General features: G+C 55.3%; 3 protein-coding genes across 8 annotated transcripts; 2 read left to right on the plus strand and 1 right to left on the minus strand.

Moving 5' to 3' along the window:
* The first annotated feature begins 321 nt into the window (after positions 1-321).
* C13H2orf68 (chromosome 13 C2orf68 homolog) lies at positions 322-5,959 on the plus strand. Its single transcript, XM_060170063.1, has 4 exons — positions 322-508; positions 592-710; positions 1,651-1,802; positions 2,169-5,959. Exons 1-4 carry the CDS (start codon positions 402-404, stop codon positions 2,289-2,291), a joined length of 501 nt encoding a protein of 166 aa, XP_060026046.1. The 5' UTR covers positions 322-401; the 3' UTR covers positions 2,292-5,959.
* A 3,205-nt stretch (positions 5,960-9,164) lies between these two features.
* On the plus strand, positions 9,165-12,751 carry TMEM150A (transmembrane protein 150A). Of its 3 annotated transcripts, XM_060170061.1 has the most exons (7): positions 9,165-9,331; positions 9,773-9,820; positions 10,161-10,247; positions 10,889-10,956; positions 11,261-11,388; positions 11,584-11,761; positions 11,983-12,751. In XM_060170061.1, exons 1-7 carry the CDS (start codon positions 9,165-9,167, stop codon positions 12,222-12,224), a joined length of 918 nt encoding a protein of 305 aa, XP_060026044.1. In that variant the 3' UTR covers positions 12,225-12,751. The 3 variants fall into 3 exon arrangements, with proteins under 3 accessions (XP_060026044.1, XP_060026043.1, XP_060026045.1); XM_060170060.1 differs by lacking the exon at positions 9,165-9,331 and having other exon boundaries at positions 9,814-10,247; XM_060170062.1 differs by lacking the exons at positions 9,165-9,331; positions 10,889-10,956 and having other exon boundaries at positions 9,814-9,961.
* A 661-nt stretch (positions 12,752-13,412) lies between these two features.
* RNF181 (ring finger protein 181) lies at positions 13,413-15,730 on the minus strand. Of its 4 annotated transcripts, none has more exons than XM_060170064.1 (5): positions 15,575-15,730; positions 14,370-14,500; positions 14,077-14,186; positions 13,819-13,926; positions 13,413-13,550 (listed from the first exon to the last, which is right to left on the minus strand). In XM_060170064.1, the coding sequence occupies exons 1-5, from the start codon at positions 15,658-15,660 to the stop codon at positions 13,491-13,493; spliced, it is 495 nt and encodes a 164-aa protein (XP_060026047.1). In that variant the 5' UTR covers positions 15,661-15,730; the 3' UTR covers positions 13,413-13,490. The 4 variants fall into 4 exon arrangements, with proteins under 4 accessions (XP_060026047.1, XP_060026050.1, XP_060026048.1 ...); XM_060170067.1 differs by having other exon boundaries at positions 13,819-13,893; positions 15,575-15,729; XM_060170065.1 differs by lacking the exon at positions 13,819-13,926 and having other exon boundaries at positions 13,413-13,594.
* Between the last annotated feature and the right edge of the window lie 374 nt (positions 15,731-16,104).

Consider the following 16,104-nt stretch of genomic DNA (forward strand, 5'->3'; position numbering starts at 1 on the left):
TGATGGAGTTTCACAGCATCCAAGCACAGGAAAAAGGACGGGAAGGCTCCACACCGAACGCTGAGTGGTGTGATGGGTGCTTTGTGTTTTTCTGGATTTTCTGATGTAGCAGCACTAAACCTAAATCCTGGTTTCCTACTGATAAGGTCACAACGAAAGAAAAGCCCCGCCCCGGAGTGGAAGTTGCGCATGCCCCATTGCCCCCCGCCCCGCCCGCTCCAGGAACTCCGCGCGCTGGGACATTCGGCCCGGCTGGCCATTTCCCGACCGACGTCAGGGCGCAGGGTCGAAAGTCGAGCGAGGAGGGGCGCGGAGCTCTCGGGGCAGGAGGGTGGCAGTTGGGGCCGTTGAGGAGGAGGCGGCGGCGGCGGTGGCGGCGGCTCCGCGCACAGGGTCTCCAGATGGAAGCGGCGCCGGGGCCCGGACCCGGTCTCTGCTGCAAGCCTGGCGGGCGGCTGGACATGAGCCACGGCTTCGTGCACCACATCCGACGGAACCAGCTCGCCCGGTACCGCCCCGCCCCGCGCCACGGCTGCCAGTCCCAGCCTGGCCTGGCTCGGCCGTCCCTGACTCCCGCTCGGCTCCCCGCAGGGACGACTACGACAAGAAGGTGAAGCAGGCGGCCAAGGAGAAGGCGAGGAGGCGGCACACGCCCGCGCCCACTCGGCCCCGAAAGCCCGACCTGCAGGTGTACCTGCCGCGACATCGAGGTGAGGCCACCCGCCCCGCGCGCTCTTCTGCCCCCGGGCCCTCTGCCTCCACGCGCTCTTCTTTTCTGTCTGAGAAAAAACTATGTCCTACCTCCCAAGGCTCATTTCATCTCCAACGTCTATCTCGACGCTCCCCAATCGCCGCTCAGTGATTCTGCCCGCAGCACAGGGAGGGCTCAAGGCCCGCAGTTAAGCATCACTATTACCGGACGTCCCTGAGAGTCGGCAAGTTGTCCGCCGCTTTGCCCCCAGCGTACTATATTTTCGCACTCCCACCAGCTAACAGGAAAAAAGTTTGGCACAGCTCTAGGCGACGAGGACATAATTGTGGAATGAAGCCCAAACCCAGTTAATGGGTTTTTTTCTCCAGCTTACTTGTGATCTAGAGTTTACAATAGTTAATGTACGATGCTAAATTTTTTGAGCTTCTCTTATGAGTGTTTTTAGAGGTTATGTGCAGTCATTCATTTAGCTTTCAGAGGACCCGGTAAGATGGGAACTATTATCATTTCTGATTCACAGTCAGGGAAACAGGCAGAGAGAGGTTTCGTAACTTGTTGGAGATATCAGAGAAGTAAATGGCAGAGCCTGAATCTGAACCCAGGCGGAGCCCTATTCACCTCTCCACTACCTTACAACCGTGTAGACAGATGTGCACTGTATACCGACTGCGTGGTAGGGCTGTGCTGGTCTCGGGGCAGGGATACAAAGGTGAATAAAATTCCTGATAGGCGGCTGATTTCACACACACACACACACACACACACACACACACACACACACACACACACACACACACACACACACACACACACACACACACGTACATTCTGGGTCCATGAAAAGATTGGGGCTTTACAATATGTTTTCCTGTATCGTCTCTGGGCAGGGGTTCCAGCAGCCTTCCTCCCTTCCCTCTCACTCTGGTTCATCCTTCCAGATGGCTCTACCCACCCAAGCAACCCAGGCTGTGAGGAGTCTGGTGAAAGCAGCAGTAGTGGCAGCTCTGAGCCAGAGCTCCCTGGCCATCAGCTCTTCTGCTTAGAATATGAGGCGGACAGCGGAGACGTCACTTCAGTTATCGTGTATCAGGTACGCCCGATGGAAACAGCTGCAGCCTGAAGGTCCTGGGCCGTGATGGAAATCACTGCCGGACCTGGAGCCACTGTTTTCCTCAGGGCCAGTGGGAAGTGTTTGTTCCACATGAGAGCACAGACTGCTGGGCGATGCTTTTGAGCACAAGTCACTCCCGTCACACAGTGATTCTCAGCGGGCAACAGGGAGGGCTCATGGCCCCCAGTTGAGAGTCACTATTACAGGGGACACCTGGGAAATGACAGGCATTGGCAAGAAGTTGTGAGTCAAACAGAGTTCTCTGAGAGTGTTGTCTAGGGACAGGGCAGGTCGCCTTTTCGGAAGAGGCCAGTCCCTGAGCGTCCCGACCCTTCCTCCACGTAGGATGATGATCCAGGAAGGGTGAGCGAGGAGGTGTCAGCACACACGCCTCTGGAGCCACCCATGCGAGAGGCCCTCAAGTTGCGCATCCAGGAGGAGATTGCAAAGCGCCAGAACCGACACTGACCAGACTGGAGTCGCTGTCCAGGGAGCCGCCCCTAGTTTGGGGGTGCCAGGACCAGTCTGAGCTGATCTTGAGGACCAGCCCCCGCCCCCGCCCCAGAGCTGCCACATCCACAGGAAAAGGGTGTCACAGGGACTACGCCTGGCCACCTCCCTTGTAGCCATTCTTTCTCGTATATTGGCTCATTTGACCAGCTTAATGTTCTGGACGTTTTTGAGAATTTTGTTTGGTTAGCTTGGTGTTCTGGAAGCAAAGATTCCGGGGAGAGATGAGGCTTATGAGACCTTCTGCCAACGTGCTGCTTTCTCACCAAGGTCACATGCCCCAGGGCATCTGACCACGCTGCTCTATAAGCCCCGTTTGTTATTTTATGGTTCCTTTCTTCTGTGTTTCTGTTCATTTCCATCCGTGCTTTCCTAGATCATCTTTTCAGCTCTGTTTCTTTGTTCTTTTCTTTCCTTCATCTTTTTTGTCTCCCAATCCATCAGTTCCACCCCGCCCCCCACCTCCCAGTGTGACTGCTCAGCTACGGATGCTCAGGACTTTGGAGATGGGGTACTGGGGTCTACCTTCCTGACAGGCTCTCCCAGTAATTCTGATACCAGTCGAGGGAGATGATCTTCTTTGACGCCTACTTGTGAGGATGTCTTCCTCCCCTTCCGTGGTTTTTGCAGGTTTCTCCCATGCTCCACCGCTTCACACAGTCTAGGTAAGGAGATCTAGAAAGATGATGCCAGGATTAAACTGTGAGGATTTCTTGCAGCAAAACCTGCCAGGGTTCGGACTGCAGAATTCCAGTTTCCAGCCTCATCCCTAGCTGTGAACAGACCATCCTCTGTTCAGGCTAAAAGGGAATTATCAAAACAAGCCTGAAACCGCGTTTCCAAATGTGATTTAACAGCCTTGAATGTACATACAAAGGGAAATTCAACATTAGCAATAATTGTCTGTTTCAAGCCCTAGTTGGGAAAAAGAAAAAAAAAAAGCCTGAAGAGAGCCCTAGAGGGAGCGAAACAAACCTCCTTCATCTGCCCTTCCCCTGCTCTGTGCTTTCTCCTTTCCTACCTCCCAGGAGTATAGAGTATATAAAACTCCCAATAGATCCTGAGAATAAAGATCCCAGGAATATCACTGCTTTCACCTAAGTGAACATTTTTCCTAATGCAGGGTTGGGCTACAGTCTGAGAAATCCACAAGCGATCCCACGCACTGCAGTTCCAAGCCACTTCAGTTTTCCAGCAAATGGGCCTAACCTCAGTGACTTGAAGTATGGGGTTTAAGTGAGCCCGTGAGCACTGAGACTTCTTCAAACCAAAGCCCCCTGCCCCACAGGTCTTTCCTCATCAGGGTCTCAAGATCAGTCTGGCTGGTCCCTCTCAGCAGCTTTTCTCTTAAAGGACACCTGAGAGCACTTCTGGTTCATGCCCTATACACCCCTGCAAATCTACCCCCTCTGAAATGGGGCAAGGCAGCTACTTCGACTCCATCGTTAAAATGCAGCAAGTCGCAGCTCGCGGGGAAGGTGAGTGAGGTGGGTAAATTAGAAGGACCTGGTTGTGAAGGCAGCCAGGGACCAGCACGCTCTCGAGCCCCAGGGCTGGCCCAAGGTTAAATGCCTTAAACTTGCCAGTCCTGGGCTCAGTTCTGCTTTCGAAGGAGAAAGTCTGTCCTCATTCAGCCAGGCTGCAAGTGCCTTTTGACTTTTAATGTTAACTACCCTCCAGAGCCTCCCGGGTCGAGGAGACTATGCCATGTTCTATCCCCAATCTTCCTGCAGCTCAGCGCCAGTCATTTTAGTCTTCCAGCTCTTCAGCTGATCTTCTGACTTGGACATAGGATTTCACTGGAACTTTTAGGCTTCCTAGTCTGGAAATATTTTGAGGTTCGTCTTCTCACGGCTGGATGGCCCGTTTCCTGGATTTATTATAGAATTTAGAAACAAGTCCAGAAGAGGAGGTTGGGGGCATGGCACCTGAAATTTTAGCCTCCATTCCTGTGAGAATTGTGTACCTATCCTGTCCTTCTGTGTGTTTATCGTGTAATCCTAACACTCTCAGGTAAGAGAATGATGGTAATATCTTGCTTGCAAGCTTTTTCTTGAGGCCCTTTGCTTTATATCAAGTGCATATCAAATATTTTCCACTCAAGAAAACATTCTAATTTGTAGCTAATTTGTGCCACGAGACTATATAAAGCGCTAAGCCTGGTACTTAAATGAGGCATTGTCCTTCAGAGCAGGCCTGTTGGTGGTGATGGTGTCATCACTGCAGGTGTGCCTGAGATGCTTCTCTGGTGATGGCCCTCAGCCCACTGACAGCCTTACAGCTTCGCTCGTTGCTTCTGCCACACCTCATCCCAGTCCAAGGTAGTACTATCCAGTATGGTTACCGGACTTGCCTCTCGATGTCTTCCAGCTGTTTTCAAATATCAGTGCTTTGCCATCAAGGAGCATGTTCCAGAGCATTTCCCAGAGGCTCTAGAGATGTCCCAAAGAGGACTGTCCTGTGCTGTCTGGTGCGGTGGCAACAGCATTAGACTAGCTGGGGCTTTCCGGCAGACTGCTTCAGAATCAACACTCATTTAACTAGATATATTCTCAGCCGCCTTAAAAAACACAGTCTTGTAGCCTGACAAGCATATCTGACGTTCATCCAAAATGAAGTGATCTTCACTTACTAAGGCTAAGCCTTGGATTTTAAGGCTTTGTGTTTCCTGGGCCACAGTGGGTGATTACTAATAGAAGGAAGCTGGGGCCTGCAGGGGCTTTGGGCTGTGCGAGAGTAAACACTAAAGCTTGAGTTCCAGCCAGCTGGCAAGTGTGGAAGTCTTTGAAGAAGGTAACGCAAGAAGGGAAAAGGAGAATGCAAAGCTTTTTGTACTGAGTGAGAGTAGGAGCCCGGCCAGCCGGTAGGACCAACGTGGGCAATAAGAAATGCTTGTTCCTGGACTTCGCTGGCAGTCCAGTGGTTAAGACTGCGCTTCCAATGCAGGGGACGCAGGTTCGATTGCTGGTCGGGGAACTAAGATCCCACATGCCTCACAACGTGGCCAAAAAAAATGCTTCTCCCTGTGGATGAGCGTCTGAAAGGGACATTCCGTCTCCATTGTTCCACTCTGAGGGGCACTGCCGTCTAGAGATTAGCCCACGAAACTGGAAGAAACCCTTTGGGGTGGGGGGTATCCAGTTTGCTATGCATCTGACAGGATCTGTGGATGGTAAGGTAGGGATCCCCCAGCTGGTCACAAATATAAATGGGGCATATAGAAAGAAAACTAAGGACAGATTACTTTCCTACCTCTGAGCCTTCTTTGGGAAGAAGAACCATGGAATGGTGACAATTATCTGAAACATTTTAAGCTCCCTCCTTGAACTCCTGTCCCTGAGGAATCAAATGACCAAGCCACCCCAGATTTCCCCAGGAGGTGGAGTGATGCCAGAAGGGAAGAGAGTGAATGGCCCCTCTGCCTTCCCAGAGCCACCAGAATGAGACTGGTTGCACTGGCTGTGTCGTGTTAAGTGTGTAAAAAGCTATACATTCTTCTCTTTTCTCATTTCGTTTCTGCGTTTGGATGAATAAAGTGACATGGAAATTATTTGAAAATCCTGGAAGGAAGGTACTTTTCAAATACAGTATTTCTTTCAGCCAATAAACTTACTATTTTTATAGCACTGTTTTTGCCAAGAGTTGTGAAATCACTTGTGTACATAAGGAAATGAAGATTACATGCTGCCCTAAAGTCATTCAGCAGCGCAGAATCAGCACTTGAAATCTCATCTCTTGTTCTGCCTATTTTAAGAACTGTCCTGGTTGGAGCATAACAAGTAGACTCACGTGGCATTAGAGCTGGAAAGGCCTTTTAAAGACATCTGGTCCTACTTTTTACCTGATACGCAACTCCTCCCTACCGACTACCCATGAAGAGCCCTTCTCTCTTGGGCTAATTCTCTGTTTTAGAGATGACTCCGATTGTCACGTTAAACCCAAATCTGCCTCCTTGTCAAGGCTCTGGGGTGCTTGCCTTACCCCTACTTTAGGATAGAACGGCCAGTTTAGAACCTGAGTAGCCTTCTCAGGCCTTCCCCATGATCGTGGTGGGAGAGGAACTGAAACCCAGCTCAACAGGTGATAGTAAATGTTGATTAAGAATTGCAAAGCGTCCAGGGGCCTTCTCTGGTGGTCCAGTGGTTAAGACTTCGCCTTCCAATGCAGGGGGTGCAGGTTCCATTCCTGGTCAGGGATCTAAGATCCCACATGCTTCCCCGCCAAAAAACCAAAGCATAAAAAACAGAAGCAATATTGTAACAAATTCAATAAAGACTTTACAAATGGGCCACATCAAAAAAAGAAAATATATATATTTTTTAAATTGCAAAGCTTCCAAAGCAGTAGGAAATGCTGAGCGTTCAGGGCACCATTGGGCAGATGAGAAAAAGGTGTCTGCTCCAAGGACAACACCCCTGGGCAGGAAGTTGGTGCTTCTTGGTAAATTAGAAAGAGGCACTCCCTTGTCCTGGGGCACAGCATGGCCAGCAGACGGACTGGATTTTCCACCCCCCGGTCCTGCAGCCAGGTTTCTTGTACGGTGATCGCTGTGCACTGCCATACTTTTTGACCCTGATTTAACTGCTTGTGCTGATGCAATTTGGAAGAGGGCCCTCCAACAGGTTTCCTGTTTGCGTTTTTACCTTCCACTAGGTCCAGAAAGGTTTCTCCTTCCTCAAGCTGTCGTCCAGTTTATCTTCTCCATTTCCCCCATGGTACAGGGCCCTGTTTCTGCCTATTACATTTGCTTCACCAGTGCTGCCGAACTTAAGCTCCCTGGTTCCCAGCAGCCTGGGCCCATGCTCCCTTCAAGTAAAGGTCTGTCAGCCCCAGTATTTCCTCACAAGGGCTCCAACAGATATGCTGGGCTGCCATTTAGAGTGCCAGTTACACTTCCAGTGTGTGAAAGGAAGATCTCCTGCTCTTTTAATCATGAAAAGAATGTCTAGGAGGGCACCCTTGGCCTGTTAAGTGTGGACGAAGAATGTCTCCTGCCATGTCAGGAAAAAAGATGTGACCATCAAGCCTGCGGCCATCCCCTGCTGTGCACCCTGAGGGGATTCAGGGTGGAGAAAAGCAGGATACTGGCGTAGATAGTTAAGGTGCATATCAAAGGAATGATTTCAATGAGCCCAGACTCTTGTATCTTCCCATACATAGAAAAGCGCTAATTCTTTAACTTGAGGTGTCTGTTTACTGGTCTTTAATTAACAGTAAGCTTTTGATATTACAAATACCTGGGTTTTGCAAAAACTCCCATCCTGGCTTCTCCCCTGCTTCTTTGGAGCAGTCCCTCAGAGGTATCCGAGAGGCTTCCTCCAGGGCTTGAGTCCTCAGAAAGTCTACCGAATAAAACAATTCTCAACTTTTAGGTTGTGCATTTTTTTCATTCAACATAAATTTTGGTGAAGCTGTTGCGTAATTTATCCTCACAGTTGTTTGCTTTTTCCCAGATTGCTCTGGGTCTCCTGCCTTCCTCTCCTCTCCTTTGCCTCCCAACACCTGGCCAAGTGTGTCTACTTTGAATGGATATTGTTTCAAGTGAGTGTTCAGCACAGGAAACACATTTTGGACACTGACTTCTGGACAGTACACTGTGTACTAGTACCCCGGAAAATAAAATGTATCTGACGAAAGTAGCTCTCCTCCAGAGTTTGCTGAGCCGAGGGAAGCAAAAGCCAAATCCAGAGCGCTGGTTTCCTAAGGAACAGCCAAGGCTTTGTGCTTGCTTCTCTGCAGACCCACCTCGCCTTGGACAGCGGCAGGCACGGGGTGCCACATGGAGGGAGGCTGCCCGAAGTCACTGTCGGCCAGTCCAGGCTGCAAAATGTGCGCGGCGGCTGAGGGAGGATTCCTCCAGCCACGTGCGCGGTGACAATCACACGTGCAGCGGGAAGGCAGTGCACACCCGGAGCTCCCCGCCTCCCGAAGCTTCCCCCGCAGGTGCAGGTAGACAGGACTATCCTTTTCGCATCGGTGTCAGAGCCTCCGCTGGGGTCCCAGGCCACCGCCCTCGGCGTCCAGGTCCCCAGAAGTCGGGGCACCGCCCACCCTTCCAGCGTGACGCGGGCGCGGGGGCTCGGGAGTTGTAGTTCCCGGCTGGGCGCGAGCGCCAGGGCTGGGGCGGCGCGGACTCCACGTCCCGGCGGGCGGCGCGGCTTGGTCCGGGGCGCCGGGGGAGGGGCTGCTCGGCCCTTTAAACCATTCAGGGCAGCTCCGAGGGCCGCAGCCGGGGACGGCGCCACGCGGGGGCCGAGCAGACGCGGTGGCGGCGGCGGCGGGGCGCTCCGGGGAGGTGCGTACTGGGACCCTTCGTCCCCCGGACCTGCGGAGGCGCGGGTCCCCGGATCCCGGGGCCTAGCGGACCGTGGGCTCCGGGCGCCCACGCGGGCGGGAGCGGGCTGGGCTGAGCTTCCCGCGTGAACCCGCCCCTTCCCCGCGGCGCTGGTGGTCAGGTGGCTGCCTGCCCCCGGCCGCCTCTCCACCCAGCCCCGGATCCCCTCCCAGGCTTTCCTTGGCGTGGCCCCCTGGACTGTCCTGACTCCAGCCCCTCTCCCAGCCCGGGACCCTCAGGCCAGGGAGAGTGGCCCCCTTTCCAGATGTTAGGGCCCCGCGGCGTTTCTGAACATCTGGGTGGAACGCGGAGGCCCCCGGTGGCTGCCGGAGGGTGTCCACGTTGCGGCGGGGGCTCAGCCCGAAGTGTGGGCGCTCAGAGCCGCAGCGGGAGCCCTGCATCTGGTGTTGACCACCTTCCTCTCCCCCGCACCGGCTTTGGCCAGTCACTAGACCCTGGACTTTGACCTGTCTCTCTCCACCAGGCCCGGGCAGCTGATGGTTTTGGCGAAGTACCTTAAGGTAGCTGGGTCCACACCCTCTTCCCCACCTACCTCTTGTCCTCCCCCCACACCACCACCACCCTGGCTCCCCTCCCTCATGACCGCCTGGATCCTCCTTCCTATCAGCCTGTCAGCATTCTCCATCACTGGCCTATGGACTGTGTGAGTAAAGAGGAGGATGGGGGGAGGCAACTAGGGGACAAAATGGACCCCGGCTGAGGAGGGACAGGACCCAACAGGAGCCTGATGGCACACACAAAGTCCCTTGTCCTGTTGCAGGCTCCAGGGTGGTACCCAGGGCCACTCTGGCTGTCTGCAAAGCCTGGCCTGGTGCCTGGGCACACAGCCCCTTGGGACAAGCTGGCACCACTGCTGTCCAGCAGGGTGGCCCTGACAGACACACTTCTAGCCAGGGCAACTTCCAGAGGTCCTCTAGTTTGGGACTAGGCTGTGGGTTCTAGAGTAGCATCAAGCCCCAGGGCCACCCCAGGTTGTGTCCCCGGAAAGGATGATAAGGCTGAATGGGGGCAGAATCAAAGGAAAAGAGTCAGTGGGAGAAGGCTGGGTGCATCATGGGGCAGGGTGACAGTTGTGCTCCCGCAGGTATGCCATGGCCGTGATGAACCACCACGTGTGCCCCGTGGAGAACTGGTATGGCGCACTCTGCAGACAGCCTCACTCTAAAGCTCCCTTCATCTCTGTTCCCTCTGGGGCCGGGGCTGCCTCGAGCCAGATGGAGACACTGGGCCTCACTGCTCTTCTCTGACATTGGCAGCGCCTGCCCCTCCCCAGGCATGGCTTCGTGCCCACCTACCTGCTTCCCACCGTCATTCGCCCCTTTGGCTTCTGTCTCAGGGGGGCCCTGGGAAGTGGGCTCTTCTGCCCCTGCCAAGGGAGGTCTGGGAGGGTGGTCTCCGAGAGGCCTGAGGCTACAGGCCGAGGGCCTGGGGGAACCCCTTTCCCCCAGGCTACTCTCTGTCCTGCCTGCCAGGTCCTACAACGAATCCTGCTCTCCTGACCCCACTGAGCAAGGGGGCCCCAAGACCTGCTGCACCCTGGACGATGTCCCCCTCATCAGGTAAGGCCTAGAAACCGCGCAGGTCACAGAGACCCAAGGCCCTGCTAGACTCCCAACTAAGCCCCCCCAGCAAAGGCCTGTCCTTGGGTCTCAGGAATAATAATTCCATTAAGAGCACTTAATTACAATATTACTTACCAATTACTATGTACCGGACCCTGTGCTGAATGCTTTACATGCGTAGCGGTATTTAATTCTCCTAGCACTAAGGCAGCTGTTGTTTTCACCATTTTATAGGCAAGGAAAGTGAGACAGAGCTATGTCATCCATCCAGGTCCCTCAGCTAGTAAGTGGAGGCACCTGGATTTAAGTTCAAGCTCTCCGTTTGCCCAGCCCAAGTTCTGGCTTAAGGGAAGCCAGACCCCCTGCAGGCCTTGACGGTCTCAGGGAGTCCAAGAGCCTCGGGGTCTGCCGAGCAATCCTGGGCACTGCCTACCCCAGCACGCACACCAGCTCTGCCTTGGGGGGAGGTGCGGCCAGCCTAGGGCCAAATGTTTGTGAGGGACCCTGGCCCTTCTCATCAGTCGGGCTTGCCTGCCAAGGAACAGGCACAGATAAGGCAAGGGAGAGCAGGCGGGCCAGAACGGGGCCTTCCGGTGCTCCTGCCCCCCCCTCACTCTGTCCTCGCCCCCTCCTCTCAGCAAGTGCGGCACATACCCCCCAGAGAGCTGCCTCTTCAGCCTCATTGGCAACGTGGGTGCTTTCATGGGTGAGTTGTGCCCTCGGCCCGACCACCAACCCGCTCAGTCCTGCCCGCCCTCACACCTGCTCCCCAAAGAGGCCCAGGAAGCCCTGGCCTCGCGCCGCCTACCCCGCCACGAGCTAAGGCCAGCGGGGCCACTTCTCTTCCGTTCCTTGAAGGCCCAAGGCTAACTTGCACACGGCCACGCTGGTAGGGCACACCACCCGCCTGTCCGTTCCCTTCCTGCCCTCAGAGTATCTGGGGAAAGCTGGTGGGCTCGCTGGACTGGGCCAGGGCCAGAGCCGGCCCCACCTGTGCTCTCCTCCCCCAGTGGCCCTGATCTGCCTCCTGCGCTACGGGCAGCTCCTGGAGCAGAGCCGTCATTCCTGGGTCAACACCACGACGCTCATCACAGGCTGCACCAACGCTGCGGGCCTGGTGGTGGTGGGCAACTTCCAGGTGCGCCTGCCCGCCCACCTCTTGCACTTCCCAAAGGGGGCCAGGCTTTCGGCAGGGGCCCTCAGTTTCCCGAGGGTTGCCCCTCAGGGTTGGGGGTGGGAAGAACAGGGCCCGGGAGGGGAAAAGCCCGGGAGGGAGGGACGGAGCGGGGTGGAGGGAGCTGCTTCACGGGTCGGCCCCTCTCTCCGGGCCCAGGTGGATCACGCTAAGTCTCTGCACTACGTCGGAACCGGCGTGGCCTTCACTGCCGGGCTGCTCTTTGTCTGCCTGCACTGTGCCCTCTCCTACCATGGGGCCACTGCCCCCCACGACCTGGCTGTGGCCTACCTGCGGATCGTGCTGGCAGCCATCGCCTTTGTCTCTCTGATCCTCAGTATCCTTCCAGGACAGGGCGGCCAGGAGCTCCTCCTGTAGCCCAGGCCCTCTCCCACCCAAGATGGGGATCCGCCCCCACCCAGGGTGGTCTTCTGCCCCCCTCTCACGGGAGGTGAGGCCTGGTCCTCGGCCCCAGCCTAGCCGCATATCCGGGAAGGCAGAAAGGGTGTCGCCAGGCTGCTGCCCATCCCACTGAACATTTCCTTAGCCCCATCCCAGGCGGGGTCTTCTTCATCCACGAGAGCTCTCAGCTGCAGCACGGGGCAGCCCTATGCGAGTGGGTGTTTGTCATCGACATCCTCATCTTCTACGGCACCTTCAGCTATGAGTTCGGGGCAGTCTCCTCGGAGACACTGGTGGCCACACTGCAGCCCGCCCCCGGCCGGGCCTGCAAGTCGTCCGGAAGCAGCAGCACCTCCACACACCTCAACTGTGCCCCTGAGAGCGTCGCCATGATCTGAGGTCTGGGGAGGGTGGCTGGCCCGGCCTCCGCAGCTCCCCACCCCGTTATCTCCTTCGCATTTATTTTGTACCAAAAAACGATTTTGAGAAAGTATTCTGTTGGGACAGAGGCTTCCTCGCTCCTGGAGGAGTGGCCATCCCACACCCACCTGTGCCATACAGGAGCGGGCCCTGGCGGCTGCCCAAGCTGCGCACAGCCTGCTCCCCACACCACAGTGTTATTTTTATGTTTTAAAGGTCACGTATCCTCATTCACCCAGCCAGCCCTTCAGGTGCCTTCTACTCCCCCAGTGCCACTGGGGTTTCCTGCTGCAGGAATTGGGGGCTGGGAACAGCAAGAGGGACAGCAGTCTGGGGGCGGGGGTGAGCACTCCTTAGTCTGTGGGAAGGCCCACTTCTGGGCCCACTGAGCTGCACTGGGATTCTTCACTCTGTCCCTTTCTTTAGGGCAAATAACACAGCAGAACCACGTGGGTATTTTAGTACTTTTTTTTATATATATATCTATTAAAAGAATTCTAATTTGCATGTCTGTAGTCTGTTCTGGAGAGTCGGAGAGGGCCTGATCCTGGCTTTCCCTAGGCAAAGGATGGGAGAAAGCCTCTGCCTCCAGGGAGGGTCCCGAGTGCCCGCTGCTCTTTGAGAAAAACGAGGGATGCCAAGTGCTATCCAAATACCCGGCAAGGGCTTGAAGCCCTTTCTGGGCCTTTAAACAGTCTAAAGAGCCGACTCCATCCTTTCACACTCCTGTCCTGCTCAGAGTCTGGTTTGAAGCTTGATTCCACACTAAGGGATAGGAGGAAGGGAGGATACAGAGAATAACTTGGAAATGTTTGTTAGAAGCAGTCTTTGCAGTGACGCTAAAGAAAGCCCCTGGGATTCTAAGGTTGACTAAAGATTGCAGGGGGAGGGAGAGAGATGGGCTAGTTTTTCTTTACCGTTTTTAAGTAATTACTGGCTGCCAGACCCTGACACATTTTGCTTTCCAACTGCAGACACAGAGGCCGAAGCCCTGGCTGGTCTGGTCGGTGGCCAAGTGCTTGACCTGGGCCCTACTGCCCTGAGGCCAGCAGGCTTGGCAGCCTGGTACCTTCTACGGTTCAGGACCACCTTCCCCCATAGCAGTAGAGACCCACTGGAGAGTACAGAGTCCCTGCCCAGGCCTGTGAGCAATGGAGCGGCAGGATGGGTAAAGAAACTTTTAATGAGAATCCGAGGCAGACGAGGAAGGTGTTGTGGAGGACTGGTGTGCCGTCCCAGCCACCTCATGTGTACATGGCTCCATGGAGGTTCTCGAGTCGGTGCTTCTGCTGCTGCTTGCGAGCCTGAAGGAAAGAGGGTGCACTGGGCAGGGGCCGTACCCCGAGGCCTGTGGGTGAAGGGACAGGGCAGCCACCGTGGGACTGGCTCACTGTTCTCAGGCCCTGGGCACCTGCGATGCCAAGGCTCTTGCCCCTCACTAAAATCACTGGGAAGGCCGCCAGAGTCAGGGACCATGAGGCCTACTCAGGCTTGCTGAGGTGGGGAACGAGAGCATCAAGGACGGACTCAGGGAGCCCCGTCACCACCCACTCCACTTACCCAGCCCCCTACCTTATCTCGTCTATACTCCTCATAAGTGTCATCATCAGTGGGCAGCTCGTGGCGGCACAGGGGGCAGGAATTTGTCTGGGAAAAGCAGTGCAGTGTACGAGCCCAGGTCTGGTCTTGATAAGCTAAAAACCGTCTCCAGCTCCCAAATCCCACCCCTATCCCTCTCCCGTCTCTGATCCCCCCAGTAGTCCACAAACAGAAAGCGGCTTGAGAACTGGGCCCAGGGCAGGGTGAGGGCTGGGAAAAAGGAAGCAGTACCTTGCTCAGCCAGGGCAGAATGCAGTTGGAGTGGAAGAGGTGATGGCAAGGCATCTCAATGGCAGTCTCCTCCTCCTCAAATTCCAAAAGACACACGGGGCACTTGAGCTCTTGAGGAGGGAGTGCTAATCAGGAGAGCTGCTATAGGCCCTACCTCCCAGCTCCCATTCCTGAAGGACACTTCTTGCCCCAACCTGGCCTGGAAAACTGAAGGGCCAGACCATAGTCTGGCTTCCAGAGGGGGTGGGTCTGGCAGACCTGACCCAAATAGTGGAAAGAATTAGTGTTCTCACCAGCCTGAGAGCCCCTGATGACTGTCCTGGGGAGGTTCTCAACTGCAGTCTTGGCAGCAGGTGGAGGCAGGTGGTGATCCCAATCTACTACCAACCCCAAGTCTTCGAAGTCCATCCTATTGAAAAGGGACCTGGGAAGAAGAATCCAAAGTCAGAACCAAAGAAAAATCATACTTTTGGGGCTTCCCTGGTGGTCCAGTGGTTAAGAATCCACCTGCCAATGCAGGGGACACGGGTTTGATCCCTGGTCCAGGAAGATCCCACATGCTGAAGGGGAACTAAGCCCGTGCACCACAACTACTGAGCCCGCGCTCTAGAGCCCACGAGCTGCAACTACTGAGCCTGTGTGCCACAACTACTGAAGCCTGTGCGCTCTAGAGCCCGCGTGCTGCAACTAGTAAGCGCACGTGCCGCAACTACTGAGCCCGCGTGCTGCAACTACTGAAGCCCTTGCGCCTAGAGCCCATGCTCTGCAACAAGAGACGCCACCGCAATGAGAAGCCCGCGCACCGCAACGAAGAGTAGCCCACGCTCGCTACAACTAGAGTAAGCCCGTGTGAAGCAACGAAGACCCAGCATAGCCAAAACACAAAAAACAAAAAAACCCATACTTTCTCATTGCCCCCGCAGTCCACTAAGCATTAACAGATAAGTACTCTGCCCAGCTACTAGTACTAATAGCTACGCCTCAGTAGTGCTCACTACGTAAAAAGCACAGCGGGAAATGGCTTACAGCTGCCATCAGACAACCCCAAGCACGCAGGCTGTTTATTCCCATTTTACACATGAGACAACAGCTCAGAGAAGTTACCCAGGCCACGCAGGAATGACCTGGTAAAGCCAGATTCCAAGTGGCAGTGTGGCTTCCATGCTTGGCATATCCTAACGAATATGCCCACTCACAGCCACACGGCCCCTACCCCGCCCCCATGACCCGCCTATTCCAGAATCTCCTAGAGCCCCACTGCCCTGCGGCCCCGACTCCCCCGACTCGCCAGCTCGTCTTTTCCAGAACCCCCTTGCCCGGGCTCCTCCAAGGACGATCCAAATGATCGACTTCCCCCGAATCTCACTGTGGAACTAACTCTCCAGATTATTTATCCGTCCTCCTCTGAATCTACTGCCCCAGATAATCCGCCTTCTCCAGCCAGCTTCAGCCCAGTAACCTGCTGCGTGAGCCCTACCTCCCAGCCCCGCGCACCCACCTGGCGAGCTCCAGCAGCATGTTGGTCCGGGCATCCTGCTCGGAGTGCAACGGCTCGCAGTCGTGTTCATCGAAATAAGACGCCATGGCAGCGGGCCTGACACTGCCCTCAGACCCCGCTGCACCTCAGCCTCGCGGTGCTGGCCAATAAACTGGCGAGTTGAGGGAGGGTGACCGATCATAGCATCCGAAAGGCGGGCACAGTGGCTCTTTCGCCTCAGGGAAAGCGGAAGTATTAATTTTCTCACCTTTCATTGGCTCAATTAAGTCAGGTGACCAAAGGCTGAAACCAATGGCAGGGGCCGGGGCTGGTCAGAAAATTTTCGTCTTGCAGTCCCAGCCTAGAGTAGGTTCGTGGGAGGGACGTGTGGCTCGCGTCCCTAGAGCCCTGAAAAACCAAGGCTCTGGGCTGTAGGGGTCCTTCATCCGCTCTGCGGCTCAGAGTCTCGGCAGGACAGATGTCAGAGGTCTCTCAGAGACGGAGGGAGGCCCTGGCCCAGGGATCATGGTTCTGCGAGCCTAGGGAGGCCT

This window comes from Lagenorhynchus albirostris, chromosome 13 (assembly GCF_949774975.1).
Source record: "Lagenorhynchus albirostris chromosome 13, mLagAlb1.1, whole genome shotgun sequence".
NCBI lineage: Eukaryota > Metazoa > Chordata > Mammalia > Artiodactyla > Delphinidae > Lagenorhynchus > Lagenorhynchus albirostris.